Consider the following 27,962-nt stretch of genomic DNA (forward strand, 5'->3'; position numbering starts at 1 on the left):
TGAAGGCTGCATGATGGTCCATTTCATTCATTTCCCCTAAATTACATAACCATTTCTTCTGTTAATCATTTAGACTGTTTTTTTTTTCTTTTTAGTTTTCAAAATTAAGGATAATTGTATAATGAATATCTTTGTGCTGATGGCTTTTTCTTTCTGGATTTTTCTCCCCCAAGAGTTTAATTCTCAGGAATGGATTTACTAGGTGAAAGAGTAAGAACAGTTAATGTCTCTCTTGAGACACATTGCTAAACTGTTTTCCAAAGAGATTGTGGAAATGTATAAGGCCAGCCAAGCAGTGTGCCATAAATTGGATGGTATAAGGCATTGCATTTTATTAATATTTTTAAATAAAAATAATTTTTTTTAGAGATTTGCATGCATTTGACTATTGTTAAGGTTGAACATTTATTTAAAAGTTTCTTTGGCTGTGAATTGATTATTCAGGTCCTTTTCCCGTTTTGTTTTGTTTTTTTTTCCTGAGACGGAGTCTTACTCAGTCACCCAGGCTGGAGTGCAGTGGTATGATCTCACCTCACTGCAACTTCCACCTCCCAGGTTCAAGTGATTCTCCTGCCTCAGCCTCCCCCGTAGCTGGGACTACAGGTGTGTACCACCATGCCTGGCTAATTTTTGTATTTTTAGTAGAGAGGGGGTTTTACTATGTTAACCAGGCTGGTCTTGACCTCCTGACCTTGTGATCTGCCCGCCTCGGCCTCCAAAAGTGCTGGGATTACAGGAATGAGCCACCATGCCCGGCCTATGTTTTTTGTTTTGTTTTGTTTGAGATGGAGTCTTGCTCTGTCGCCCAGGCTGGAGTGCAGTGGCACGATCTTGGCTCACTGCAACCTCCGCCTCCCGGGTTCAAGCAGTTCTCTGCCTCAGCCTCCTTTGTAGCTGGGATTACAGGTGCTCGCCACCACGCCCGGCTAATTTTTTGTATTTTTAGTAGAGACGGGCTTTCACCATCTTGGCCAGGCTGGTCTTGAACTCCAGACCTCGTGATCCACCCACCTGTGCCTCCCAAAGTGCTGGGATTACAGGCGTAAGCCACCGCGCCCAGTCCCCTTTTCCCATTTATTTACTAAAGTCCTAATACCTTCTTTACCAATTTGTTGGATCTTTTCCTAACTTAGAGATAGGGATGAACCCTTTGCCAATCATATCTTTAATGAAAATAATATTTTAAATAAAGTAGGAAAACTGTTGAATTTGTTTCTTTTGTAACAAAAAATAAACATTTGGTATGTGAATAATTTATATTGTTTTGCTGATTTATTCACTTAAAAATTGCTATCTTGATTTTATAAATTATTTATTTATTTATTTGAAACAGAGTCTCGCTCTGTCACCCAGGTTGGAGTGCAGTGGTGCGATCTTGGATCACTGCAATCTCCGCCTCCCAGGTTCAAGTGATTCTCCTGCCTCAGCATCCTGAGTAGCTGGGACTACAGATGCACACCACCACGCCTGGCTAATTTTTGTTACTTTTAGTAGAGATGGGGTTTCACCATATTGGCCAGGCTGGTCTCAAACTCCTGACCTCAGGCGATCCACCCGCCTCGGCCTCCCAAAATGCTGGGATTACAGGAGTGAGCCACCGCACCTGGCCTCTTGATTTTAAAATCTTTTTTTTTCCTTAGAGTGAAGCACACCTGGATTGGATAGTGCTTGTTGTTACAGATAAGAGTGCACTTTCTAGATTCTTCTCCTGAGTGGCAAAGTTTTCCCACCGTCTTGTCCAAACATACTTTGCTGAAGGTATCTCTGGGCACTACACAGTGCAAGGGACAAGGAAAAAGGGCTTTTCCAGAGGAGAGTGACCTGCATCTTGGAGGAACTCTAGAACATGTTCGAGGAATGGTGACTGGGGCTTCTGGAGCCAAGGGCTGACTCAGGGAACAGATCTCAGCTCAAGGTGAGGTCATTTCTGTTTCCTGCATGTCCCTCCAGCTGCTGACATTTTACCTCTTCAAGGACTGACTCAAATGCCATCTCCATTGTGGAATCTTCCTTGATCACCCCCCAACTTCCATCTGAGACTTCTGAGTTTCTCCCTCGCTAGATCTGGAGGGTAGGAGTGGGTCTTGTTCATTTTTTATTCTCACAGTGCACTTGCTAGAGACTGGCTTGGGAAGCCTTTGTAGGATTGGACTGGCCCTCAGCGGAAGTTCAGCAGTTAGGAGAACTGCCTTAGTACTTAGGAAGCTTCCTAGTGTGAATGCCAGCATCATCACTTACTAGCTGTACTTCAGTTTTCTCATAGGGTTGTTGTGAAGATTAAATGAAGATTGGACAAAGTCAGTCAATGTTTATTTCACAATCACTAAGCAGCAAGTATTCCTTGTGTACCAGTCTCTGTTCCAGAAACAAAGTCATAAGAGATCATCAAGATTATCTCTGGACTTAAGGCATATCTTCTCTCTCTCTATTTTATTTTATTTTATCTTTTTGAGACAGTCTCGCTCTGTCACCCAGACTGGAGTGCAGTGGCATGATCTCGGCTCACTGCAACCTCTGCCTCATGGGTTCAAGCGATTCTGATGCCTCAGTCTCCTGAATCACTGGGATTATAGGCATGTGCCAACACGCCCAACTAATTTTTGTATTTTTAGTAGAGACAGGGTTTCGCCACGTTGGCCAGGCTGGTCTCCAACTCCTGACTTCAAGTGATCCACCTGCGTCGGCCACCCAAAGTGCTGGGTTTACAGGCGTGAGCCACCACGCCTGACCCAAAGCTTATCTTCTCAATGGCACACAGCAGAAGAGAATGTGATGTTTCCCAGGAGAGGTGGGAGCCAAGTGCTAGAGGGCTCTGAGTAGGGAGAGGGGGACACATTCATGGGTCTGGGGGGCTTTTACAACTTTTACTACTTCCCAACACGTAAGCTGCGTCTTGACAAGGAGCTAGAATTTCAGCCAGCAGAAGTGGGGCAAGAGGGCATTGAGGCTGAGGGAATGGCATGACCATAGGCACGGAGAGGTAAAATATGGGAAGCATTTGGGGGCTGGCCAGCAGTCCTAGTTGGCAGGCGCTCCAGGTCTTTGGGGCTGGAAGGAGTGGCGGGAAATCAGGCTGAAAAAAGACAGTGGTCTGACAGGACAGTGCAAGGGAGAGCCAGGAGGTTTCAGAGCCGGGGCGAGCCCTGGTCAGAGCCGTGCCTGAAGGGGAGGGCAGGTTGGCAGGTGAAGAGGCTGTTGTAAGAGCCTGGGCCTGAGGTGGTCTGGCCTGAAGGAGGGCAGGGGCGACATTGGGGATGGAGGAACTGTGGGAGAACACTTCAGGATGGGACTACCAGGGCCTGATGAGGGGAAGGGGCCCAATGGAAAGGGGTTGATAAAAGCCCTCCTTCCTGACAAGGCCACAGACTTAGCTGCAGTTTATTATTTAGGTCATAAAAGCCCTTGGGATCACTTCTCTACTGCACTCATCACCTCTCTGGGTGGGTGGGCAGCTCCTCTCTGGATAGAACCCTTCCCAGGGTAGGGTAGCAGAGACCTGATTTAAACACCTGACCTCCCCTGGCACCCAGCTAGAGGCCTGGCCATCAGCAGGAACTCAAGAGTTTGTGATGGACAGGCAGAGGACAAGGGGAAAGGTGAGTATGGATGTTATTTCTTCAGAGAAGCATTCCCTGACCTCCAGGTTAGGTTTGAATCAGGTTGCCTGATTTTGCCTTGCCATAGCTCCTTGCTCTTTTGCTTCTTGGCACAACAGTTTTAATGGCATATGTGTGTGACACTTGATTGATGCCTGTCTTTCCTACTGGACACTAAGCCCCAGCACTTAAAACAGTGCCTGGCATCTAGTTGACCCTCAGAAATATTTGTTGAGCTAAATAGACAGATTAGTAGTTGCCTGGGATCGAGGACAGGAGCGGGATTGACTATAAACGGACAGAAGGAACATTTTCATATGCTCAAAAACCGGATTGTGGTGATGGTTGTGCAACTGTTTACATTTGCTACAAATCATCAAACTGTACACTTCCAGTGAGTAAATGTTATGATATATAAAATTATACTTCAATAAAGCTGGTAGAAAATAAAATTCGGCCAGTCGCAGTGGCTCACTTTGTGAGCCTGGGGCAAGCAGATCGCTTGAACTCTGGAGTTCGAGACCAGCCTGAGCAACATAGCGAGACCCCCATCTCTACGAAAAAAAAAAAAAAAGAAAAGAAAAAGTTGGACTGGGCTTAGTAATTACTTGATCCCAGGAGGTCGAGGCTTTGTAGTGAAGCTGTTCGCGCTACTGCACTCCAGCCTGGGCGACAGAGCGAGACCCGGTCTCAAAAAAAAAAAAATCAAAATTTGTGGAATAAGAAAATTATGTGTCTTTCTCCACGGTATTGTAAACTCTATGAGGAGCGCTATATCCCCAAGATCCTAGAAGATTAATCAGCACCTAATAGGTGTGGAACAAACGTCTTACCTTAACAGCGAGTCAATGAACCAGGGAGGAGAGGAGGAAGCTTTCCCGGAGATCCCGGCCCCGCAGTTTCCGGGTCCGCCTGGAGCCCAGCCAGGCCAGTCACAGAGAGACGAGCCCGGCGATTGGCCAGCGGAATGTCCAGGGGCGGGGCAGCGAGCGAGCGCAAAGCAATCCTGAGGCGGCCTCGGGGGCGGGGCGTTCAGGGGCCGTGGCCATGCAGGGGCGGGCTCCGAGCGAGGGGTGGGCGCTTGCGCACTGCTGCTGCCGCTGTTGCTGCGGAGCCAGGAGGGGAAGCGATGGCTGGGCCCGCGTGGATCTCCAAGGTGAGCGCTGGCAGGCCGGCGTGTGGCAGGCAGGCTGGCCGCGAGGGCTGGCAGGAGAGCCGGTCGCGTGCCGGGTGTGGGCGGGCCCGCGGGCCAGACAGGGAGGCGGTGGCGGCCCGCGGGGACAGTTTGGGAGCCGGTCCTGGTCGCCCATGCCCCGCGCTCCGTGGCCGGCTCGCAGTGTATGGGCCGCCCCGGGCCGGGTCAGCAGCGCAGAGGCGGGGACGGCGTCAAGGTCAAGGCGGGGGGCGCCGGCCCTGCTCCTGCCGAGAGCCGGCTGCCGTCACCCGCATCCGCCCCGGCCAGAGCCCAGGCTGCCGTCACCCGCATCCGCCCCGGCCAGAGCCCAGGCTTCGCGCCGAGCCCGGGAAGGTCACGGGAGCCTCTGTCCCGGCTCCGCCCTCCGGGCCGCTTCCCCGGCTGCGGCCCTGCTGCCGGGCTGATGCCCTCAGCACCGCCCAGACCTCTCGTCCGCTGTCTGCGCGGTTCTTGGCCGGGGAGCCGCAGGTGCCACGGGCACTGGCGTTGAGCTTGGGAGGTTTTCCCAGGTGAGAGAATCCTGCGGCCCTTTTCCCTATCAGATTGTTTTCCCTTTGGCGCTCTTCCCAGTCAGACCTCTAGTGCTCTTGTAGCTGTTTCCCTTTCATAGGACATAGGGCATCTTACACCTTGGAATTACCCTCTGAACCTTCGGAGAGAGAGACCAGCAGAGCCTTCCTTTTACCTTTCATTGGTGGGAATCCTGCAATCTGGAACGCTTTAGCTCTCCTTGACAGCTCGGATGCCAGAGCTGGAAAGGGTTTCAGATCATCTATGCAGTTCCGTAGCTTCTCAGTGGAACTAACCTGTGCCTGAAGAAGAATTTGCTCAAGGTCACACAGGAGGTCGGTGTCAGACCTGGGAGAGGAACCTAGGTGTCTTGGTTCCCATTTCCCAAGGTCACATAGCAAATGATGGGTACAGGCCATCAGGCCTCAAGTCTCCTGTTGCTATGAAAGGGTGGTCCCCTAGAAATCTATAAACAATTTAACGTTTTTCTATAAGTTTGATAGTACTTTTCTCCCTTTTTTTCGGTTTAAAGAGAGGTCCAGAGATGCACTGTTATTTAAGGAAAAGATCTCTGTACTGGAATTTAGCAGTCTCAGATTTAAATCCTAGCAATGCCACTGATTGGCTGTGTGACCCTAAGCAAATTACTAAACATCTCTAAGCCTTAATATGCCCATTTGTGACTATCTATACTTACATCACAGAGTTGTTTGAGTATTAAATAAAATAATGTATGTGAAAGCACTTGGTATGTACAGAAGGAACACAAAAATCTGAAGCTTTCTTATCAATATGTTTATCTGTCTCCAACAGACAGTGGTTTTCATGGGCATCATTAACTGGTTTTTTTGTTCAATAACTAGATTCTACTTTGTCACCCTCTTCAGGCCCAGATTTGCTTGTGATGATAACTCTTATGTCACATTTGCTCCTAAAAGTAAAGCAACTTCTGTGTTACTGTGAAAACTGAACTCAGTCCTTTAATCTCTGAACTTACATTTAACACCCAATTCATCTTTGGTAGGTACATTTGCCTTCACAGTGAGGCACTAAGGCAACACTTGATAATGATTGTGCTGGTAAATTTGTTTTGCCTTTAATGTGATCTGCATGAAAAAACCCTCATAGTAGGTATTCAGAAAGTGTTGGGTTGTGGAGTCAGAAGATGAGGTTCTCTGACATGCACTCCCTGTGTGACCTTTGGCAGAGTCATTTGACTTCTGGGCCAGCTTCTCACTTTAGGGATTGGAGCAGAAGGTGGCTCAGAGGCTGACCCCAGGATGGTGGAGGTGCTGAGCTGGATGCCGGTTTCAATCAGGACAGTTCCTGTGTTGAGTTTCCATTTAAGATTGTTTGTGGCCAGGCATGGTGGCTCATGCCTGTAATTCTAGCACTTTGGGAGGCCAAAGTGGGCGGATCACTTGAGGTCGGGAGTTCAAGACCAGCCTGGCCAACATGGCGAAACCTCGTCTCTACTAAAAATACAAAAATTTGCTGGGCGTGGTGGCACATGCCTGTAATCCCAGCTACTCGGGAGGCTGAGGCAGGAGAGTCACTTGAACCCAGGAGGTGGAGGCTGCAGTGAAAGGAGATCATGCTCCTACCTGGGTAACAGCAAGACTCTGTCTCAAAAAAAAAAAAGATTTTTTTTTTTTAAACCCATATCAGAACCCGTGTACAACACTATTTACATGTTTTTAAGTTAAAAAGGAAATGAGTTGTGGATTAAGATGGCCCACGACCTGAAGTCCAGAGTTCAGGATTTTGGTCCAGGCTTCATGAACCTGGCCTCAGTTTCCTCATCTGAAAAGTGCCACTAATGCCTATCTCTACAGGTTTTATATAAATAAAATGATGTGAGATATATATATATATATGCACATATGAGTATTCTATAAAGTAGACGTCCTGCCGTCTCAGCCTTCCATGTAGCTGGGACTACTGGTGTGTGCCACCATACCTGGCTAATATTTAAAATTTTTTTGTAGAGGTGGGGTCTCACTCTGTTGTCTAGGCTGATTGGTCAGGTCTTCTGTCACAGAGACATAAGCTAGTTTTGTGTGAATGTCTTTTCCCTCTTTTTTGGGCTGGGAGAGGAGAAAGGACTCATGTCAATTTTTTTTTTGTTTTGGAGACAGAGTTTCGCTCCTGTTGCCCAGGCTGGAGTGGAATGGTGAGATCTTGGCTCACTGCAACCTCCACCTCCTGGGTTCAAGCGATTCTCTTGCCTGAGCCTCCCAAGTAGCTGGGATTACAGGCACCCACCATCACACCCGGCTGATGTTTGTATTTTTAGTAGAGACAGGGTTTCACCATGTTGGCCAGGCTGGTCTTGAACTCCTGACCTCAGGTGATCCACCCGCCTCGGCCTCCCAAGGTGCTGGGATTACAAGCGTGAGCCACTCTGCCCGGCCTTTTTTTTTTTTTTTTTTTTGAGATGGAGTTTCACTCTTGTCACCCAGGCTGGAGTGCAATGGCGCGATCTTGGCTCACCGCAACCTCTGCCTCCCGGGTTAAAGTGATTCTCTTCCCTCAGCCTCCTGAGTAGCTGGGATTACAGGCATGTGCCACCACGCCTGGCTAATTTTGTATTTTTAGTAGAGACAGGGTTTTTCCATGTTGGTCAGGCTGGTCTTGAACTCCTGACCTCAGGTGATCTGCCTGCCTCAGCCTCCCAAAGTGCTGGGATTACAAGCGTGAGCCACCGCGCCCGGCCTCATGTCAGTTTTATGCTCTGCTTGTCACAAAGTAACCTTTAAATGGTGCTTTGGAAAATTTTATTTTACTTAAAGTTCTGGGTGGTTGTGATGACTTAGGTGCAGTACTACTTTATTCTAAGATCATGCAAGAGAGATGACAAACATAGAAAAGACTGGTCATTAAAGAAGATCATTGCAAGTATTAAGGCTACTTGTTGGGTTGGAAACTCTTCAGATAGAGATGTGACTGAGGCTGGACTCAGTTTTGTTTGTTTGTTTGTTTAAATTATTGAATACCTTCTATGAGCCAGGGACTGTTCTAGACACTAGACACAACAGTGAACAAAACACAAATCCTTACACTCCTGGGTTTACATTGCTGCCCCCAGCATATGCAGGTAGGATGGGTTTACATTTTAAAATCAGTTGTTTGGGTCAGGTCTTTTTCATTCTTTCTTTCTTTTCTTTTTTTTTTTTTTTTTTTTTGTCCGTTACCTAGGCTGGAGTGCAGTGGCATAATCATAGCTCACAGAAGCCTCAAACTCCTGGGCTCAAGCAGTCCTGAGCTCAAGCCGACTTAGCCTCCCATGTAGCTGAGACCATTGGTGTGCACCACCATACCTGGCTAATTTTGTAGAGACAGGGTCTCACTTTGTTGCGCAGGCTGGTTGGTTGGGTCTTCTGTCACAAGGACATGAGTTTTGTGTGAATGTCTTTTCCTTCTTTTTTGTTCAGGGAGAGGAGAAAGGACACATGTCAATTTTCTTGTCACCAAGTAGCCTTTAAATGGCCTCCCTTCCAATAGCCCACTCGCTGGTGGATGAATCATGCCCTATTAACGTTTTGGCCAATGGTTTTGGCATTCTTTTGGATTTGGCCCTGTCTTATTTTCAATGCAGAGTCATGACTATAGATACCAGAAGATTAGAGAATAAAATTCATTCATACCTTTATTGGCTGTTGGTTGTTACATGCCAATAAATATTTCAGCAAAGGTTCAGACCCCAGAAAAAAATATCAAGATAGGATATAACAAATGTGTCTTTGCTCATGAATCTAGCAGGAGAAAAAGTTACTTTTTAAAAAATTTAATGCAGCCGGGTGCGGTGGCTCACGCCTGTAATCCCAGGACTTTGGGTGTCCAAGGCGGGTGGATCACCTGAGGTCAGGAGTTTGAGACCAGCCTGGCCAACATGGAGAAACCCCGTCTCTACTAAAAATACAAAAAGATTAGCCAGGTGTGGTGGTGCATGCCTGTAATCCCAGCTACTTTCGGGAGGCTGAGGCAAACCCACGAGGTGGTGGTTGCAGTGAGCCGAGATTGCACCATTGCACTCCAGCCTGGGCAACAAGAGTGAAACTCTGTCTCAAAAAAAAAAAAAATTGTAATGCATTTTAATACCTTTGGTCTATGTACCCAGTTTCTTTTTTTATATTGTTTATAATAATGTAGTATGACTTTGTACCAGTTCTCAAGGACTAAGTTATGAAAGTTTATAATAAACCTTTAAAATTTATATTTCTGGTATATGATAATGTTAATTGGAGAGAGGAAAAAAAAAAAAAAAACACGTACCAGTGGTAATATCTTGGTGTGGTGGGATTACTGGGTAACTTTTATTTTATATTTTGTATCTTTTCCTAGTCCCAGCAAACTGACAGTAATGACCACATTACCTATATTATCAGAAGAAGCAATAATTTATTTAAAATCTTTATTCTGCATGGCATGGGCATCAGATGGTATTAAATAAACTTTCTTAGATTTTATTATAAAGTGTAATTTCTTAATATTCACAGAATAGATATAATGTATAATTGAAGGAGCACTGGACCAGGAGTCAGAAGACCTGTATGTGGGTTTCCATTTTGCCAATTAGTCGCTGTGTGACCTTAGTCAAATCCTTTTCTTTGGGACCAGTGTCTCCACTTATGAAATAAGCAAGTTGCCAGGTGTCGTGGTGCACACCTGTAATCCCACCTACTCAGGAGGCTGAGGCAAGAGGGTCACTAGAGCCCAGGAGTTGGAGGCTGCAGTGAGTTATGATTGTGCCTTTGAATAGTCACTGCACTCCATCCTGGGCAACCTAGGGAGACCCCATAAGTGAGTTGTGCTCTGGATTTCATGAGGAACATCCTGGCTCTAAAATTAATGGTAATTTTCTTAGAATATATGTTAGCCCTAAATTGACCTAATGGTCAAGAAGGTTGGCACAAAATGATCCACTCATCTGAGAAAAACCTGTATGTTTGAGCTGAAAAAGTAGTTTTATTCTACCTTCAACATCTTTTATTTGACAACTTATATTCGTTAAATTGACTTTGAAAATATACAGTACTTAAGTTCTCAATCTAAAGTAAAAATCTGAGTATTTAGGCTTTCAAATCTGAGATAGCTTGCCACATTGAGCTAATACATGAGATTTGTATTCCTGGGAAGCTACTGAATATATCTGTGCCAAGTTGCAGCATTACCATCCATCAGGACTTCCTTGCTCTTGTTTACTGTATGTGGTTTAATTCTGTGTGTGATATTTCTCTGTTGATATCAATATAGGTCTCTCGGCTGCTGGGGGCATTCCACAACCCAAAACAGGTGACCAGAGGTTTTACTGGTGGTGTGAGTATAATTATGTCTTTTATTTTTTCCTTTTAGAAGTTTCTCAAGAAAGATGCTCTAATACATTTATTATATAGCATTTTATCTCCATTCATTTAGAATTCGGGAAAATTGGCCATATTTATAATGTATGTTGAAATTATTGGCTGACATGCACAAATCTGTTAGGTTACTTGCACATTTGAAAGAATTATCTTACAGCTGGCTATGTAAGTTTGTCACATTAATATCTTGAGGGAGCCTTGTTAAAAATAGAAAGTACCCTTGAGCCTGTTATTTTATTTTACAATCTCGTTTTGGTGAGACAGCTTTTTTCAAAACTAGTACAAGTTGAGAGAAAATTGTTGAGAAGCTTCAAAACCTGCTTTGCATTTTTATTTTATGAGCTTCCCTAAACCCAGTAGATCAAGTGCCAATTAGGAATGCCTCGAACATCTATAAGCCTTGTAGGCTTATACTTTCCTTATATAGGCTTTGTAGACTATCACAGTAGTAGATCATCTATTGTTCATTAAATCTGCTGCTTTTAGAATTCCCAGCATCAAAATTCTGTGCTTTAAAAGCTGATACCACATTTTTGGAACATTCTAAGACTGTGGGTCAGTGACTTCCTATTTGTTTTTATCCCCGCCCCGCCTTTTATGGAATCTGATTTGGATTTCATAATTCCTATACTCCCATATAACATCTATGCCGTGAAAGATTTATAAGACCATAGTACATTTTTTCCTCCATTTACTTTCTGTATTGTGGAAGAAAAGCAGATTTTCTGGTAACTTGATGACATTTATTATTACATGTTGGGAGAACAGGAAGAAGTAGCCAAAGCATTCTTTTGGCTCTGCTTATGCCAAAAATGCAGGATGGGGCTTGCACTTCAAGCTCGAGGATAGCCATGCTAGCATTTCAAACGCATTCTGAAAGCTAATAAGATGATCATTGCTCTCTGCTATTATTTAATTTTCAGGCTATTTATTTGAAAAAGAAATTAGCTTGATGGAGGAGGTTATTTTTGAAGAAATAAGAGGATATATTAATTTTTTTTAAAGATTTCTTCAACCCAAGAAAACTGGTATGAGCCTTAGCCCTGGCTAAGGCTGAGGTGGGAGACTTGCTTAAGGCCAGGAGTTCGAGGCTGCAGTGAGCTGTGGTCACACCTGTGAGTGGCCACTGCGCTCCTGCCTGGCAACGTAGTGAGTCTTCATCTCTAAAAAATATAAATTGAAAATTAGAAAAATGAAAAAAATAAAAATGTTTCTTCACTTGTACAGAAACTAATCAGAAATAATTAGTCCATGTATCTGGGCAGACATCATTGGAAGGCAAAGGACCAAGGAAACTTGAATTAGTGACTTTTTAAAAATGCAGTTCAAGCAACTAGAATTGAAAAAAAGCCAAGCCCCTAGGTGGGGTAAAGTCCCAAGATGATAAAATATATGGTCCCCAAATGGAAAAAGAGGTGCTGATCTTCTCCCTTACATATTTTTATTTCTGCGTTTGAAATGCTGGCTTTGTTTTGCCTGAAGCCTTAGAATAAATCATTGCTGTTACATTATAAAAACAATAATTGTCATTCTAAGTGTGACTCAGGCTTTGCAGGTATGATGACATATACTATTCTTTTTGGTTGCAGATCAACTTTGCCAAGCTTACGTAGATTACTCTTAGATTTAAGCAGACAGTTTTATAGAGGAACTAAGAAAAAAATGGAAGCTTTCTTGATAAAAAGTCTGATTTTCCCTGAGTACCAAAACAGACCTCAGTAATATTTTGGAAATGTGTCTGAAAGTGTTTTGCAAGACTGAAGAAGTTGCATGAGAAGCTTTCCAAGATCACAATGGAAAGGAAAGGAAAACACTTGCCTTCATGAGAAACCCTCTAAATTTTAGTGAGAGAACATTGTTAATTTTTTGTTGTTGTTGTCTTTGGTTTTAAAGGTTTGAATTAATTGGTCTCTTTGCAGCTTGTCTGAAAAGAAATATCAATTAGGAAATCTACTCGGTAGTTTAATTTATTTTCGTTTGATGTAAAGAGTATCATTTGGATTCTTTTTAAAACCTCTGAACTCAGGTAAAGAGTAGGATTGCAGAGTCTCTTGTCTGTTAATTCCTGCCTCCCTTTTGATGACCCTGGGGGAGGTATGTTTGTTTTCTTAACAGCATTTGAATCTTCCTGAGACATCTCATAAAGTGGATTTCTCTGTCAAAATATTCTTTTTTAAGCCTTCAAAAACAAAAATTCTTACTGTCTTCTTTGATGATTTCTTATGTTCAGGTTCAGACAGTAACTTTAATTCCAGGAGATGGTATTGGCCCAGAAATTTCAGCTGCAGTTATGAAGATTTTTGATGCTGCCAAAGTAAGTGGGCTTAAAAGATACATTTAATGATGATTCACTGAAAAGTTTTCTTAGCCAGTTGGATTCTGTGAACTTTTAGGATGCATTGTACCCATTTCTATGAAATTTAGTAAGGTCTGTTGTTAATCTCCACCAATTGTCACTTTAACAGTGTGTGTCTCAGTGTTTGCTACTGCCATTATTTCTTTCTTTCTTTTTTTTTTTTTAATTTAGAGACGAGGTCTTGCCCTATTCCCCAGGCTGGTCTTGAACTCTGGGGCTCAAGCGATCCTCCCACCTTCACCTCCCAAAGTGCTTGAATTTATAGGTGTGAGCCACCGCACCTGGCTGGCTGCTCCTGTTGTTGATAGTTTAAGCTCCTGCATTGGCATCAGTTATATGTAATCAAAGTAGTACTGCAGTATTTGTGGATCTTTAAGTCCTGCTTGGGCTTAAGATATTTTAAGCCCTGCCAAATCACCCACCTTTTTGCAAAAATTAAATAAAATAAAATAAGGCTAGAATTGCTGTTTCAAAAATCTATATAGGTGCTTTTGAAATAATCTCTTTAAAATAAAATTTCTGATGTGTTATCAAGAATGGAGTATTATTACTTCTAACAGCTGAGCCTTTGATACAGGTAGATAATTTAAAAATTCTGTAAGTGGATTCAGCTGTAAGCTGCTTGTGAACAGCACCGTGTCTGACTGAGCTTCTGTCCTAGGACATGTTCAGTGTGCTAGCTGTACACACATGAAGGATGTAGGTAGAGAGAAAGGGATGTTTGTTTATACCTTCAACTGGTACATTCATAGGTTATGCAATACATACATATATGTGTGTGTGTATATATATATATATATATTTTTTTTTTTTTTTTTTGAGATGGAGTTTTGCTCTTGTTGCCCAGGCTGAAGTGCAATGAAGCAATCTCAGCTCACTGCAACCTCTGCCTCCCGGGTTCAAGCAATTCTCCTGTCTCAGCCTTCCAAGTAGCTGGGATTACAGGCACATGCCACCACGCCTGGCTAATTTTTGTATTTTTAGTAGAGACAGGGTTTCATCATATTGGTCAGGCTGGTCTCGAACTCCTGACCTCAGGTGATCTGCCCACCTTAGCCTCTGCACCGGGCCTGGCCTATATTTTAAACAATGTAATATTGTTTTTTAAAAACAGCTTTATCGAGATATAATTCATCCTTTTATTTATTTTTTATTTTTATGTTTCATTTGTTTTGAGACATTGTTTCGCTCTTGTTGCACAGGCTGGAGTGCAATGGCGTGATCCTGGCTCACTGCAACCTCCGTCTCCCAGGTTCAAGCTATTCTCCTGCCTCAGCTTCCCCAGTAGCTGAGATTACAGGTGCCCGCCACCACACCCAGCTAATTTTTGTATTTTTAGTAGAGGCAGGGTTTCACCATGTTGGCCAGGCTGGGCTGGAACTCCTGACCTCAGGTGATCCACCCACCTTGGCTTCTCAGAGTGCAGGGATTACAGGCGTGAGCCACCATGCCGGGCCTAATTCATCCTTTTAAAGTGCACCTTTCAATCCAGTGGTTTTTAGTACATTCACAGAGTTATGCAACCATCACCACAATCTAATTTTGGACCATTTTCCTCACCAAAAAAGAAACCCCATACTCTATGCAGTCACTCCCCATTTCGTCTCTCTCCCTCCCTCCCCCCTCCCCCTTTTTCTTCCCCTGCCCTAGGCAGCCAACCACTCATCTACTTTCTGTATCTGTAGGTTTGCCTATTTGGGACATTTCATATAAATAGAATCTTATAATATACGGTCTTTTATGATTGGCTTCTTTCACTTAGCATGATGTTTTTAAGTTTCATCCATGTATCAGTACTGTATAATGTTTCTGTGAATCATATTCCTCTGCTACTTATGATATTCTAATTATAGCCACTGTTAAGAGCCCTTGTGAAAAAAAATAAGTGGGCAGGTGGTAGCTGGGAGTGATGACTGGGCACAGATAATGTAGAGAATCCCTCTGGGCCTGCTAGAGAATGACATCTCTTCTTGCATGCCAGGAACTTTCTGGACCTTTACTGTTTTTAGCAGTCACATCCAAAGTTGAAAAAGGGCTGGGCGCGATAGCTCATGTCTGTAATCCCAGCACTTTGGGAGGCCGAAGTGGGCAGATCACCTGAGGTCAGTAGTTCGAGACCAGCTTGGCCAACATGGTGAGACCCTGTCTCTACAAAAAAATACAAAAAAATTAGCTGGATGTGGTGGCGCGCACCTGTAATCCCAGCTACACAGGAGGCTGAGGCAAGAGAATCACTGGAACCTGGGAGGCGGAGGTTACATTGAGCCAAGATTGTGCTGCTTCACTCTAGCCTAGGCGACAGAGCGGGACTCTATCTCAAAAACAAAGTTGAAAAAGTTTGTTCATCATTGCAGTATGAATGTCAGTTTCCTTTAAGTCTCTCCAGCTCACTGTACTCTGTGATGTGGCATCTAGGCGCCTATTCAGTGGGAGGAGCGGAATGTCACTGCCATTCAAGGACCTGGAGGAAAGTGGATGATCCCTTCAGAGGCTAAAGAGTCCATGGATAAGAACAAGATGGGCTTGAAAGGTAGCACTGAAGTAGAGACGGGGATTTTTACAGATTTCCGCCACAGGGGTTACATAGTTTTGAAAATTTATGCATTTAAACTGAATAAGGCCTGGCCATCTGTGAAGGTAAAGCCATTCTTTTATGAAGTAACTACTCATAGTAAGATGTTTTATTCATTTGGGACATTTTTTTCCCCCCAGTAAAAACATTAAAGTATTACTGGATGATGCCAAATAACAGTATCTCTATTTAATCTTCAACTATATATATCTTTTGCTTAATTTTCACATTTGTATATTTATTTATTTACTTTAATTATTTTTTTGCGACAGAGTCTCGCTCTGTCGCCCAGGCTGGAGTGCAGTGGTGTGATCACAGCTCACTGCAGCCTTGACCTCCCGAGCTCAAGCAATCCTCCCACCTCAGCCTCCCGTGTAGCTAGGACTACAGGTGTGCCACCATGCCCAACTAATTTTTTAAAAAGTTTTGTAGAGATGGGGTCTCACTATGTTTCCCAGGCTGATCTGGAATACCTAAGCTCAAGCAATCCTTCTGCCTCTGCCTCCCAAAGTGCTGGGATTACAGGCCTGACTGAGCCACTATGCCTGGCCTACATTTTTATCATTATTTTAATTAATACATGTTTAAGGCCATGATTCAAAAATACTAGCATGTGGTAGATTTAAATTCAGCATAGGCTTTATTTTTATATTTTTTGAGAGTCTCGCTCTGTCGCCCAGGCTGGAGTGCAGTGGCGTGATCTTGGCTCACTACAACCTCCGCCTCCCGGGTTCAAGCTATTCTCCTGCCTCAGCCTCCCAAGTAGCTGGGATTACAGGCATGCACCACAACACCCAGCTAATTTTTGTATTTTTAGTAGAGACAGGGTTTCCCCATGTTGGCCAGGCTGGTCTTGGACTCCTGACCTCAAGCGATCCGCCTGCCTTGGCTTCCCAAAATGTTGGGATTACAGGCCTGAGACTGTAGGCCAGAGCAAGCATAGGCTTTAAAACCACAGACAGAACCAACATTGAATCTCATCTCTGCTACTTACTGGCTAGAAGGCTTGGGCAAATTTTTTATACTTAGTTTATTTTTTCTTTTTTCTTCATTTTTAAATGACAGTAACAGAGTTGCTGTTGTACAAGGTGATGATAAGGATTAGATCATGTCAAGCACATGATTACAATGCTTGATCCTCAGGAAGTTCTTAAGATAAGAAATGCAGTTAATGTTCCAGAAAGCTCCCATGAGGAAGTTTTCCTCCTTCATTTGAATCTCAGGTAGAGAGTGAATTAGAGGCAGAACACATTTCACAAGGTAGCCGAGGTGGGTTAGTAGGTTACACGTGAGACCAGAATGCCTTCTAGTGTCATCTGGGTTTTCTTCTGTATAACAGGCCCTTTGAAGACCCCAATAGCAGCCGGTCACCCATCTATGAATTTACTGCTGCGCAAGACATTTGACCTTTACGCGAATGTCCGACCATGTGTCTCTATCGAAGGCTATAAAACCCCTTATACCGACGTAAATATTGTGACCATTCGAGAGAACACAGAAGGAGAATACAGTGGAATTGAGCATGTGGTATGTTAACTCCAGACTCTTTTTTATTCCTGCTTGGACTGCTTTCTGTGCATCTGGGACGCCAGAGACAGATCTGCTTTATCTCTGTGAGGAGTTGTGGGTGTTTGTCTTGGTGCTGGGTGTCTGGCTGACAGTACTCAAACAGATGTAAGGCATGGTGGTTCAGGTCACAAGCTTGGGAATATGCCCTCTGAATTTTGAATCCCTCGCTTCACAAGTATGCTCTTCTGCAGATGACTGTCTCTGCATCTCAGTTTTCTTCATCTGTGCAGTGGGGCTCATAATACTTACCTCTTAGGGCTGGAGTTAACATGAACCCCATTGACATAGCAGTGTGTGTGATTAGTCATGCTAGCTGGCACTGTGCAGGCCTGCCACAAATGTTACTGTCTACTCCCCACCCTCTGTCTCCCACTGCGTTGCTGTCACTCTTTCCAGTGAGGCGGGACTTCCTGTCTTGCAGATTGTTGATGGAGTCGTGCAGAGTATCAAGCTCATCACCGAGGGGGCGAGCAAGCGCATTGCTGAGTTTGCCTTTGAGTATGCCCGGAACAACCACCGGAGCAACGTCACGGCAGTGCACAAAGCCAACATCATGTGAGCTCCTTGCGGGGCCCGGCACCCCATCTTGCTTTGTTGTGGGAGAGCAGTGACAGGGCTTCCCTTTCTCCTCTTCAGCTTGCTCCTTGATTCCTAATATCTTTGAAAAAGAACCTTGTAACAATCCAAAGATCCGGCATCTCTCTTCTGTCGGAGTCTCTCCTCTTTTCTCCTCTTTTGTTTTTTTTTTTTTTTTTTTGAGACGGAGTCTCTTTCTGTTGCCCAGGCTGGAGTGCAGTGGTGCGATCTTGGCTCACTGCAACCTCTGCCTCCCGGGTTCCAGCAATTCTCCTGCCTCAGCTTCCCGAGTAACTGGGACTACAGGCACATGCCACCATGACTGGCTAATTTTTGTATTTTCAGTGGAGATGGGGTTTCACCATGTTGGCCAGGCTGGTCTCAAACTCCTGACCTTAAGTGATCCGCTCGCCTTGGGCTCCCAAAGTGCTAGGATTACAGGCATGAGCCTCTGCGCCCAGCCTGGAGTCTCCTGTTTACTGTGCCTCCCTGGGCGAATGACAGGAGCAAATGAGGAGGGGATGGTGATTCAGGTCCTGGAAGCTCAAGGAGGGACTGAGGGTTATCAGGAAAGGAAGTTGGAGCCTCTGGGTCCCCAGATGCTGTGGCCATCAGCAGAGGCCACATAGCATACGTTTTAGAAGTGGAATAGTGGGAGGCTTAAAGTAGTGCTAACCATACCTGATGTGTTACTCTGGCAATTTAAATTCTCATGCAGAGGCTGTTAAAGTCCTCTGAATATATTAACAGTTTTCCTAACCTAAGAAAAGCATTGAACATGCAAAATAGTAAAACTATTTAAATTATGTTAACCTTTTAAAGCAATTTTAATAATATTAGTGGATATTTCTTAATTCTTGTTAGATAACACTATAAAAATATAGTCTTTTCTATTATGATCAAACTATTTTACATTTTTACTCTTTCATACTTTCAGAAGGATCCTAAAACATTTTCAGCTTATATTTTATTAACTACCTAAGAAATAATTTTATTGTAATTGAGATCAGGTAGCTTGGCTTCTGGAACTTAAATTTCTTGAACTTACTTTACTTCTTTGATTTGATTCTTTTCTTTCTGTAAGACTTTTTTCAGCAGTTTTTATTTGATTAAATACAGGCGGATGTCAGATGGGCTTTTTCTACAAAAATGCAGGGAAGTTGCAGAAAACTGTAAAGATATTAAATTTAATGAGATGTACCTTGATACAGTATGTTTGAATGTAAGTATATATTCACACCTGCTACTTTTTATGGTGCATAGTGTCTGTGTGTTGTGGGGATGCAGATTTTGATTACTAAATGCACAAATGTATTCCTTGTAGATGGTACAAGATCCTTCCCAATTCGATGTTCTTGTTATGCCAAATTTGTATGGAGACATCCTTAGGTGAGTCTGGCCGCAACCTTTTTATTTTAGCCTATGATTTACTTATAAACATCCTAAAATAATTATGGCTTAACATTTTCAATTGAGTATTATAAAATAGAGTATTTGTTGTAACATATGAATTGAATTCTAACAGTTCAGGCTGTGATATGAATGATTACATGTTGGGTGGCTTGTTCCTTCATTTATTTGCCAAATCATCGCTGGGCTCTTTCTCCCTAATCATTATTAGCTCACTCTTCCCAGTTTTTAAATGTTTGATTGATTGATTGATTTCAAGTTTTTGTTATGTATAGCTAGGTAGGTGGGTGATCATTGTTATTATTTTTTGGTAACTTTTGACATAATTTCAGACTTACAGAAAAGTTGTAAGAGTGGTACAAAGAATTCCCTTGTACTCAGCACCCAGATTCCACATTCCCCAGATGTCAGCATTTTATCACATTTACTTTATTACTCCTTCCCATTTCCCTCCCTTTCTCCTTCCTCCCTTCCTCTTCCTCCTCTCCTTCTTTGTCTGTGCTTCTCTCTCTCTCTCTGTCTCTCTCTCCCCCCCACACACACAGAGATAAGATGTTGGCCAAATGGTGATTTTCTTTTTTTTTTTTTTGAGGCGGAGTCTTGCTCTGTCGCCCAGGCTGGAGTGCAGTGGTGCGATCTTAACTCACTGCAAGCTCCACCTCCTGGGTTCACACCATTCTCCTGCCTCAGCCTCCCGAGTAGCTGGGACTACAGGCGCCCGCCACCATGCCCGGCTAATTTTTTGTATTTTTAGTAGAGATGGGGTTTCACTGTGTTAGCCAGGATGGTCTCGATCTCCTGACCTCGTGATCCGCCCACCTTGGCCTCCCAAAGTGCTGGGATTACAGGTGTGAGCCACCACGCCAGGCCTCAAATGGTGATTTTCTAAGGCTATTTTTTCTATATTTATGAGTTGGCACGCTACTGTAAGAATGCTCTTCCTTCTTGTTTATCTGTCAGTATGGACATGGTTTTCTTTTTCTTTCTTTTTTTTCTTTTTTATGATAGAATCTTGCTCTGTCTCTCAGGCTAGAGTGCAGTGGCGCGATCTTGGCTCACTGCAACCTCCACCTCCCGGGTTCGAGTGATTCTCCTGCCTCAGCCCCCTGAGTAGTTGGTATTATTACAGGTGCACACCACCACACCTGGCTAATTTTTGTATTTTTAGTAGGGATGGGGTTTCGCCATGTTGGCCAGGCTGGTCTCGAACTCCTGACCTCAAGTGATCTGCCCACCTTGGCCTCCCAAAGTGCTGGGATTACAGGCGTGAGCCACTGAGGCCAGCTGTGGACATGGTTTTGTTTTATTCAGTGATATATCCATCATCATAATCATGAATATTGATGCCTAGGTTGTCCTAACTTGGCTGGTGGGGGTCCCTTCACCATGTCTCCTGTGTCCTTTAGACACGGCCCTTTGTTCTTTGAGCCTTGCCTTGCTTTCTGACACAGTAAGATGCTCGAGGCTCATCTGTATTTTCCTAACCTTGGCTCTGGAATCAGCCATTTATCCAAGGAATGCTAGTTCCTTTTAGTGGAGAATGATAATTAAAAACTAAAATCTGGGTGCTAGGTGAGATGTTTTATTTTTAAAAACATTCTTTGAAATGCTTTTCTTCCCCTAGTGACCTGTGTGCAGGATTGATCGGAGGTCTTGGTGTGACACCAAGTGGCAACATTGGAGCCAATGGGGTTGCAATTTTTGAGTCGGTAAGGACCCTGACACCTGAAACAGAACTCAGGTCAGAACAGCGTGTGAACTCAGGAGGAGTTATCTGTATAAGTATGCTTTAACTCCAGTTTTTCAAATTGTCAAACAAAATGATGCTTTTTTTTTTTTTCTTGAGACGGAGTCTCGCTCTGTCACCCAGGCTGGAGTGCAGTGGCACAATCTTGGCTCACTGCGACCTCTGCCTCCCAGGTTCAAGTGATTCTCCTGCCTCAGCCTCTCAAGTAGCTGGGATTACAGGTGTGAGCCACCACACCTGACTAATTTTTGTATTTTAGTAGAGATGGGGCTTCACCATGTTGGCCAGGCTGTTCTTGAACTCCTGATCTCAGATGATCCATCCACCTTGGCCTCCCAAAGTGCTGGGATTACAGGTATGAGCCATTGCACCCAGCCTGTGTTTGTTTTTATATATATGTTTGGGTGTATATATATATATGTTTGGTTTATCTCTTCATTTCCCTCCAGATATTTATTATGTATCCTTCCTTACTTAAAATATTTTACCAAAAATTGACTGAAAAAGATTGTTGGTCCATATTTTTATACTTAAAAAAATTACTTTAGCTCTTTATTTCTTCAAGTCTTTATTTATTTATTTATTTTTGAGTTGGGGCCTTGTTCTGTCACCCAGGCTGGAGTACACTGGTGTGATCATAGCTCACTGCAGGCTTGAACTGCTAGGCTTAAGCAATCCTCCTGCCTCAGCCTCCCAAGTAGCTGGCACCACCATGCCTGGCTAATTTCTAATTTTTTTGTAGAAATGGGGTCTCACTATGTTGCCCAGGCTAGTCTTAAACTCCTGGCGTCAAGTGATCCTCCTGCCTTGGCCTATCAAAGTGTTGCCATTACAGGTGTGAGCTATCACGCCCAACCCAGACTTTATTTCTTCAGTCCGTATCAGATGAATTGCACACAGTAGCTTTCAGTGCATATTTTGTATTGCTGAGGAAAGATGGTTAAGACTCCAGCTTCCCCAGAAGAGGACTGTTAGTTCTTGTCTCTCTCTTGATGATGCTCCTTTTCCCGATGTGTAGGTTCATGGGACGGCTCCAGACATTGCAGGCAAGGACATGGCGAATCCCACAGCCCTCCTGCTCAGTGCCGTGATGATGCTGCGCCACATGGGACTTTTTGACCATGCTGCAAGAATTGAGGCCGCGTGTTTTGCTACAATTAAGGACGGAAAGGTAACAGGAATCTTGATTTACTTGTGCTGGGTAAAATGCATTGCTTCCATATGTTTTATCTGAGTGAAAGGGACAGTGACAGATAATAGTTCTCAAGCGGGCCCAAGCATTTGATGTTGAACAAGGATTCTTAATGTGGGTCCCAGATTGAATGGGGTATGTGTGCACATGTGTGCATTTTCTGAGGTGAGGATCTAGATATTTCATCCAAAAAAAGTTAAGAAGCACTGATGTAGAGACATCAGTGTACAGTGGAAAGTCAGTGGTTTGGGAGGCAGCATCAGGTGCACGCCCAATTATCCTATTGTTAGCTGTGTGACCTTGGCCAAGTTCATTGATTTTTTTTTTTTTTGAGACAGAGTCTTGCTCTGTGACCCATGCTGGGGTGCAGTGTCATAATCTTGGCTCACTGCAACCTCTACCTCCCGGGTTCAAGCAATTCTCCTGCCTCAGACTCCCTAGTAGCTGGGATTACAGGCGTGTGCCACCACACCCAGCTAATTTTTGTATTTTTAGTAGACACGGGGTTTCACCATGCTGGCGAGGCTGGTCTCAAAACTCCTGACCTCAAGTGATCCTCCTGCCCCAGCCTCCCAAAGTGCTGGGATTACAGGCATGAGCCACCACACCTGGCCAAGTTCATTGATTTTTATAGACAACTTTTTCCTCTTCACAACAAACGTCTGTTGAGTGTACCTTATAAGGTGTGAAGAATAAAATGATGAATAGGGTAAGATGCTGAGCCTCAAGGAGCTGGGAATCTAGTGGCAGATACAGATGCAGATGTGCCTCTAATACAATAGTCTTATATGTTACACTGTGTGCATCTATAATACAAAAGCAATACAGAAGTTTTATAAAAGTAATAACTAATATAATTGAATACTTATGCAACTTTTAAGTTCTTTATATGTCATCTCAGCAAAGTTTTTCTATAACTCTTTGAAGTAGATGCTGTAATTCCATTTTATAGATGAGGAAACTGAGTTACAGAGAGATTAAATAATTTGTCCAAGGTTTTACAGTTCCTAAATGACCAGGTTGGTATTAACACGCAGTCTGGGTCTTACCCAGCAAGCTCCACTGCCTCCGTAAGCAATTGTGGCCTGTGGAGGAAGTGTGGCGGGCTATTCCGAAGTTAGAGGAGATAATGCACTTGACGACTCATCCCTAATTTGAGGTCCTTTTTAACAAAAATTGAAAAATATGCATAACATAAAATTTGCCATTTTAGCCATATTTAGGTATACAGTTCAATAATGTTAAGTACATTCACATTGTAATGTAACCATCACCATCAATCATCTCCAGACAAGTTTCATTTTCTCAAACTGAGACTCTGCACCCGTTAAACAGTAACTTTCCCTTCCCCCCTCCCATCCTCTGACACCCACCATTCTGCTTCCTGTCTCTATGAATTTGACTACTCTAGGTACCTCATGTAAGTGGAATCATACAGTATTTGTCCTTTGAGTCTGGCTTATTTCACTTAGCGTAATATCTTCAAAGTTGGTCCCTTTTAAAAAAATTCTGTAATTTGAAATTACATCGTGTGGCCAAAATACAAGAAATTCAGGCTTATTTTTAACAGCCTGATAGTCACATTGGAGGTCATATGATTTTCTTATTCTTTAAAGTTGTATTTGGGAAGTTATAATCTACAGCCCAGTAGAGAGGTGCCTGAATTACATAGTGGGCCCTTTTATTGTGTAGGATGGAAAGATAAAGAGAATTAAATATATTGGGGTCTGTATGCAGGAAAGAAAGGATAAGCTGGTAGAACAGATCGGTTGTATGGGAGGCTTTCTTTCCTAAAGAGGGAGGTTTAAGAGTTAATGATTTAGGCACGTGCGGTGGTGCATGCCTGTAGTTGCAGCTATAGGCTGAGGCAGGAGGATCACCTTAGCCTCTGAGTTCAACACCAGCCTGGGCCACATAGTGAGACCCCGTCTCTTTTTAAAAAAAAAAAGAGTTCGTGATTTAAATATTTCTTTCGTATTTGTTTCCCAGCCTCCAAAAATAGATCAGATACAAAAATTAGTTGGGTATGGTGGCATGCACTTGTAATCCCAGCTATTCAGGAGGCTGAGGCAGGAGAATCGCTTGAACCCAGGAGGCAGAGGTTGTGGTGAGCTGGGATCGTGCCACTGCACTCCAGCCTGGGCAACAGAGTGAGACTCCACCTCAAAAAAAATAATAATAATAAAAACAAAAATAGATCAAAATATGTCTCAGGTCTATTCCTGAGACATATTTCCCAAGGATTTTTATGAAACTTCTTGTTTAGAACTGCTTTTATTAAAATATCTATGACCAACTAATCTGTATTAGGGTCTATAGTGTGAACAAAGGGAAAATTTGTTAAAGCTCCCTGCCTCCCTTTGCATCAAGAGCACCTTATTCTTTGCGGAGTGCTGTTGTATACACTATGAGATTGGATCCCGATCCTCCTGGGCTGGGTAGATGGTGGTGGAGTGGTTCCTTACTTTGAAATGAGGAACTAAATGAAAGAGCAGCCAAGTAACTTGCCCAGGTGGCATCTCACTGAGGGCTTTAAAATCTCCTTGGTTTAGTTTAGTTTGCGGATACATCTTTTATTTTTGCTTTTTCCTTTTCTCAGAGCTTGACAAAAGATTTGGGAGGCAATGCAAAATGCTCAGACTTCACAGAGGAAATCTGTCGCCGAGTAAAAGATTTAGATTAACGCTTCTACAACTGGTATTTACATCAGTCACTCTAAATGGACACCACATAAACCTCTGTTTAGAATACCTACGTATGTATGCATTGGTTTACTTGTTTCTTGACAGTACATTTTTAGATCTGGCCTTTTGTTAACAAAATCTGTGCAAAGATGCAGGTGGATGTCCCTAGGTCTGTTTTCAAAGAACTTTTTCCAAGTGCTTGTTTTATTTATTGTCTACCTGGTAAATGGTTTTTTTTTGTAAACTCTGAGTGGACTGTATCATTTGCTATTCTAAACCATTTTACACTTAAGTTAAAATAGTTTCTCTTCAGCTGTAAATATCAGGATACAGAATTAACAAGAGAAAATGTCTAACTTTTTAAGAAAAACCTTATTTTCTTCGGTTTTTGAAAAACATAATGGAAATAAAACAGGATATTGACATAATAGCACAAAATGACACTCTTCTAAAACTAAATGGGCACAAGAGAATTTTCCTGGGAAAGTTCACATCAAAAAGAGTGAATGTGGTATATTTCTAAATGATACGGAAAATAGAGACAGATTTGTCCTTTACAGAAATTACTGAGTATGAATAAAAACTTCAGATCCAAGAAATATATAATGAGAGATATAATTTTTGTTAATAAGACAAAGGTAATATATTGGATACAAAGACACAAATGTATTATGTGTTCAATTATTTTGTTGTCTTGAGATTTAATATTCTTTCCAAGAGCTTTTAATGAAGCAGAGAGCTAGTACTTCGTTTTCGTTGGATACATTTTCAGCATCATGAGTTGTCACAGCCTCTGAGTCCCTGATCTTAAGCCAGAAGGGCTGAGTGTATCGTCAACTTATTCTTGCATGTTGCTGTCTGGGAATGGACCACACTACAGCTGGTAGTTCTGGGGGCGATACTGCCAAAAGGCCTGAACACATGTATTTTGGCTGCAATTGAGGAACTTGGGATGCTGTTAATTTTCTATTTCAGCAACTGCCCCTTCTATCCCAAAGCACCAATTACTGCCCTCTGCCTCCGCAGTACCAGTATAAGATGACATTCCAAAGACTGGAGGCGACTCAGCCTGAGTTAATTCACAAAATTGTGCCATGCTGGGGCTTGAGCTTGAGCTTGGGCTTAGGCTTGGGCTCAGCTTTTGACCCTCAGGCATCTCCTGTCCCTTCCTGCCTGCCTCTCCCTTCTCCTCCGCTGCAGCATGATTTTCTTAATCTTCAGACGCTCACTATTTTCATGAACAGTTACCCTCTGGCCCCACAACCAAAGACAACTCATGGCCTCCTTTGGCCCTTGTGTAACATTGCAAACCTGTGGCTTTGCAAAATGTACCCAGGTCACAAGCGGATTTTTTTTTTTTGGCAGTGATATCCCTGTCTGGGTCACTTTTTAAGGTTGTAACCAGACTTATAATCTTAAATGTATTTTCCTTTGTTTAAGCTGCTGCTTCCTCTGTTTCATTGGATTGTGCTAGTTATCAGTGGCTCTTGGGTTCAAAGTAATAAAGAATTCCAAAACTGAGATGTTTGCTTTCTATACCTGTTTCCTGTTCAGATGCCTTCAGTCATTTTGGCTCAGCTTGCTACTGAGAATGGCTGCTTCCCGTATTCAGAGTGGAAGCGGGGTGGTCTGGTGGCGACAGGCTAACGTAGAGTTGGCTGCTTTTATGAGAATGCACCACTTGACCCCATCCTGCACCTTTGTTTATTCCAGGGCACTAATGGTCACTCGCATGCCTGCTGTGCACAATCCTGTGAGTTAAATACCCACTACTCTCTGCACTGGTCCCACCTGCTCAATTGACAAAAAAAATCAGGTCCTTGTTGACAGTTCTGTTAAAAGGTTTAATATTCAAATGATACATTAAATAGAATCAAACAGGCAGCAGCAGTTTTATTAAGCATCAAGTCAGTTGGCATGTGTGTGGTGGAGGAGTGCCTGGTAATGGAATAATAGGGTCGGCGATGTCCACCAAGATTCCAGAGTAAGTCAGGTCGCTAGGTGAGTTGTAACTGATTGCTTTTCCTGCAGCGCACATGAGTAGTATCAGCCATCTCTCTCTTACCCCCTCCACAGCCTGCTGCTGGCTGTCCTGTATGTGAGCTAGCAGCTTTTTAATCTACCTGGAACTAAGGCCAAAAATTATCAGCCCTTTTGTTCTGGAAGGAGAGCTGATCTCATTTGTCACCTGAACAAAAAGCAATACTTAAACTGAATTAAAACTACCCACACGTGAAGCTTCTCGGAATTGTCAGCTATTGTTGGTGTAAGAACTGGTAAATTTAGAGCCAGTGCTGTGTCCTGACCTGGAGATCTAACAGACTTGCCAGAAATGCCTGTGCCCAGACTGAAGAGACCTGGGGCTCAGGAAGAGGCTTGGAACGCCTGCCCTCTATTCTGTAGAAACTGCCGGCATAGGCCCTGATTACATTTTTTGCTCTTGGTAAAAGGAGTCAATGATATCTTTGTACTTCTCCAAAACTGTGAGCCGTTTCAGTTTCATCGTGGGACCTAAAAGGGAAATGAGAAGAAATGAGTGAGGCCCAGGCTCTGAGAACTCTGAGAATGTGTGTGGTAAAGACTCACACTCAGTGAGTCCTATATATAACTCAGGAATTAAGCCAGATAATCAGGACAGTCAGTCGCCAGCCTCCAAGACAGTGATCGCTCCTGGTATTCATACAGCTTGTGTGTAGTCTCCTGTGTTATACCACTGGTTGTGGCCAGTGGAGTACAGATGAAGGGTTGGTATGTCACTTCTGAGAATAGGTTATAAAAGACTGCAGTTTCTTTTATATACATAGGAAAGTGGTGTAAACTACATCTGCCTTATCCTTGACCTGTACCCAGTTTTGATCCTCAGTCCATTTTCTCTGAAATGGATTTATTTGTTCCATCTCTTGAATGAATAAATTGTTGAAGCAATTACAAAATAGACTAGGTTTCTGTCTTGGGCTTTCTCTTGGGCCATTCTTCCTGGGTAAGCCGGCTGCCATGTTGTGAGGATACACAGGCAGCCCATGAGAGGCCCACTGGCCACACACGGAGGTTTCTGGCCAGCAGCCAGCAAGGAGCTGAGGCCTGCCAACAGCCACATAAGTGAGCCTGGAGGTGGACCCTCAGCTGCAAGTGACTGCACCCGGCTCACATTGACTGTAATCCCATGAGATCCAAGCCAGAACCACTCAGCTA

The 27,962-nt window shown here is 43.4% G+C and overlaps 2 protein-coding genes across 9 annotated transcripts in view; one reads left to right on the forward strand and one right to left on the reverse strand.

Annotated features, from left to right (window-relative positions):
* The first annotated feature begins 4,645 nt into the window (after window positions 1-4,645).
* On the forward strand, window positions 4,646-26,291 carry IDH3A (isocitrate dehydrogenase (NAD(+)) 3 catalytic subunit alpha). 2 transcript variants are annotated; one of them, XM_054450857.2, is made up of 11 exons: window positions 4,646-4,752; window positions 10,558-10,620; window positions 12,895-12,978; window positions 15,436-15,550; window positions 16,932-17,119; window positions 17,583-17,716; window positions 18,857-18,959; window positions 19,062-19,126; window positions 20,772-20,856; window positions 21,913-22,065; window positions 24,686-26,291. In XM_054450857.2, the coding sequence occupies exons 1-11, from the start codon at window positions 4,726-4,728 to the stop codon at window positions 24,767-24,769; spliced, it is 1,101 nt and encodes a 366-aa protein (XP_054306832.1). In that variant the 5' UTR covers window positions 4,646-4,725; the 3' UTR covers window positions 24,770-26,291. The 2 variants fall into 2 exon arrangements, with proteins under 2 accessions (XP_054306832.1, XP_054306833.1); XM_054450858.1 differs by lacking the exon at window positions 4,646-4,752 and adding an exon at window positions 12,254-12,508.
* ACSBG1 (acyl-CoA synthetase bubblegum family member 1) overlaps window positions 25,370-27,962 on the reverse strand; it is a 62,063-nt gene continuing 59,470 nt past the window's right edge. For all 7 annotated transcript variants that reach the window (XM_054450851.1, XM_054450850.2, XM_054450853.2 and 4 more), the window contains one exon: window positions 25,370-27,281. In XM_054450851.1, coding sequence (XP_054306826.1) covers window positions 27,196-27,281 — 86 coding nt within the window. In that variant the 3' untranslated portion in view covers window positions 25,370-27,195. The remainder of the gene's footprint in view (window positions 27,282-27,962) is intronic.

This window comes from Pongo pygmaeus, chromosome 16 (assembly GCF_028885625.2).
Source record: "Pongo pygmaeus isolate AG05252 chromosome 16, NHGRI_mPonPyg2-v2.0_pri, whole genome shotgun sequence".
Classification (NCBI taxonomy): domain Eukaryota; kingdom Metazoa; phylum Chordata; class Mammalia; order Primates; family Hominidae; genus Pongo; species Pongo pygmaeus.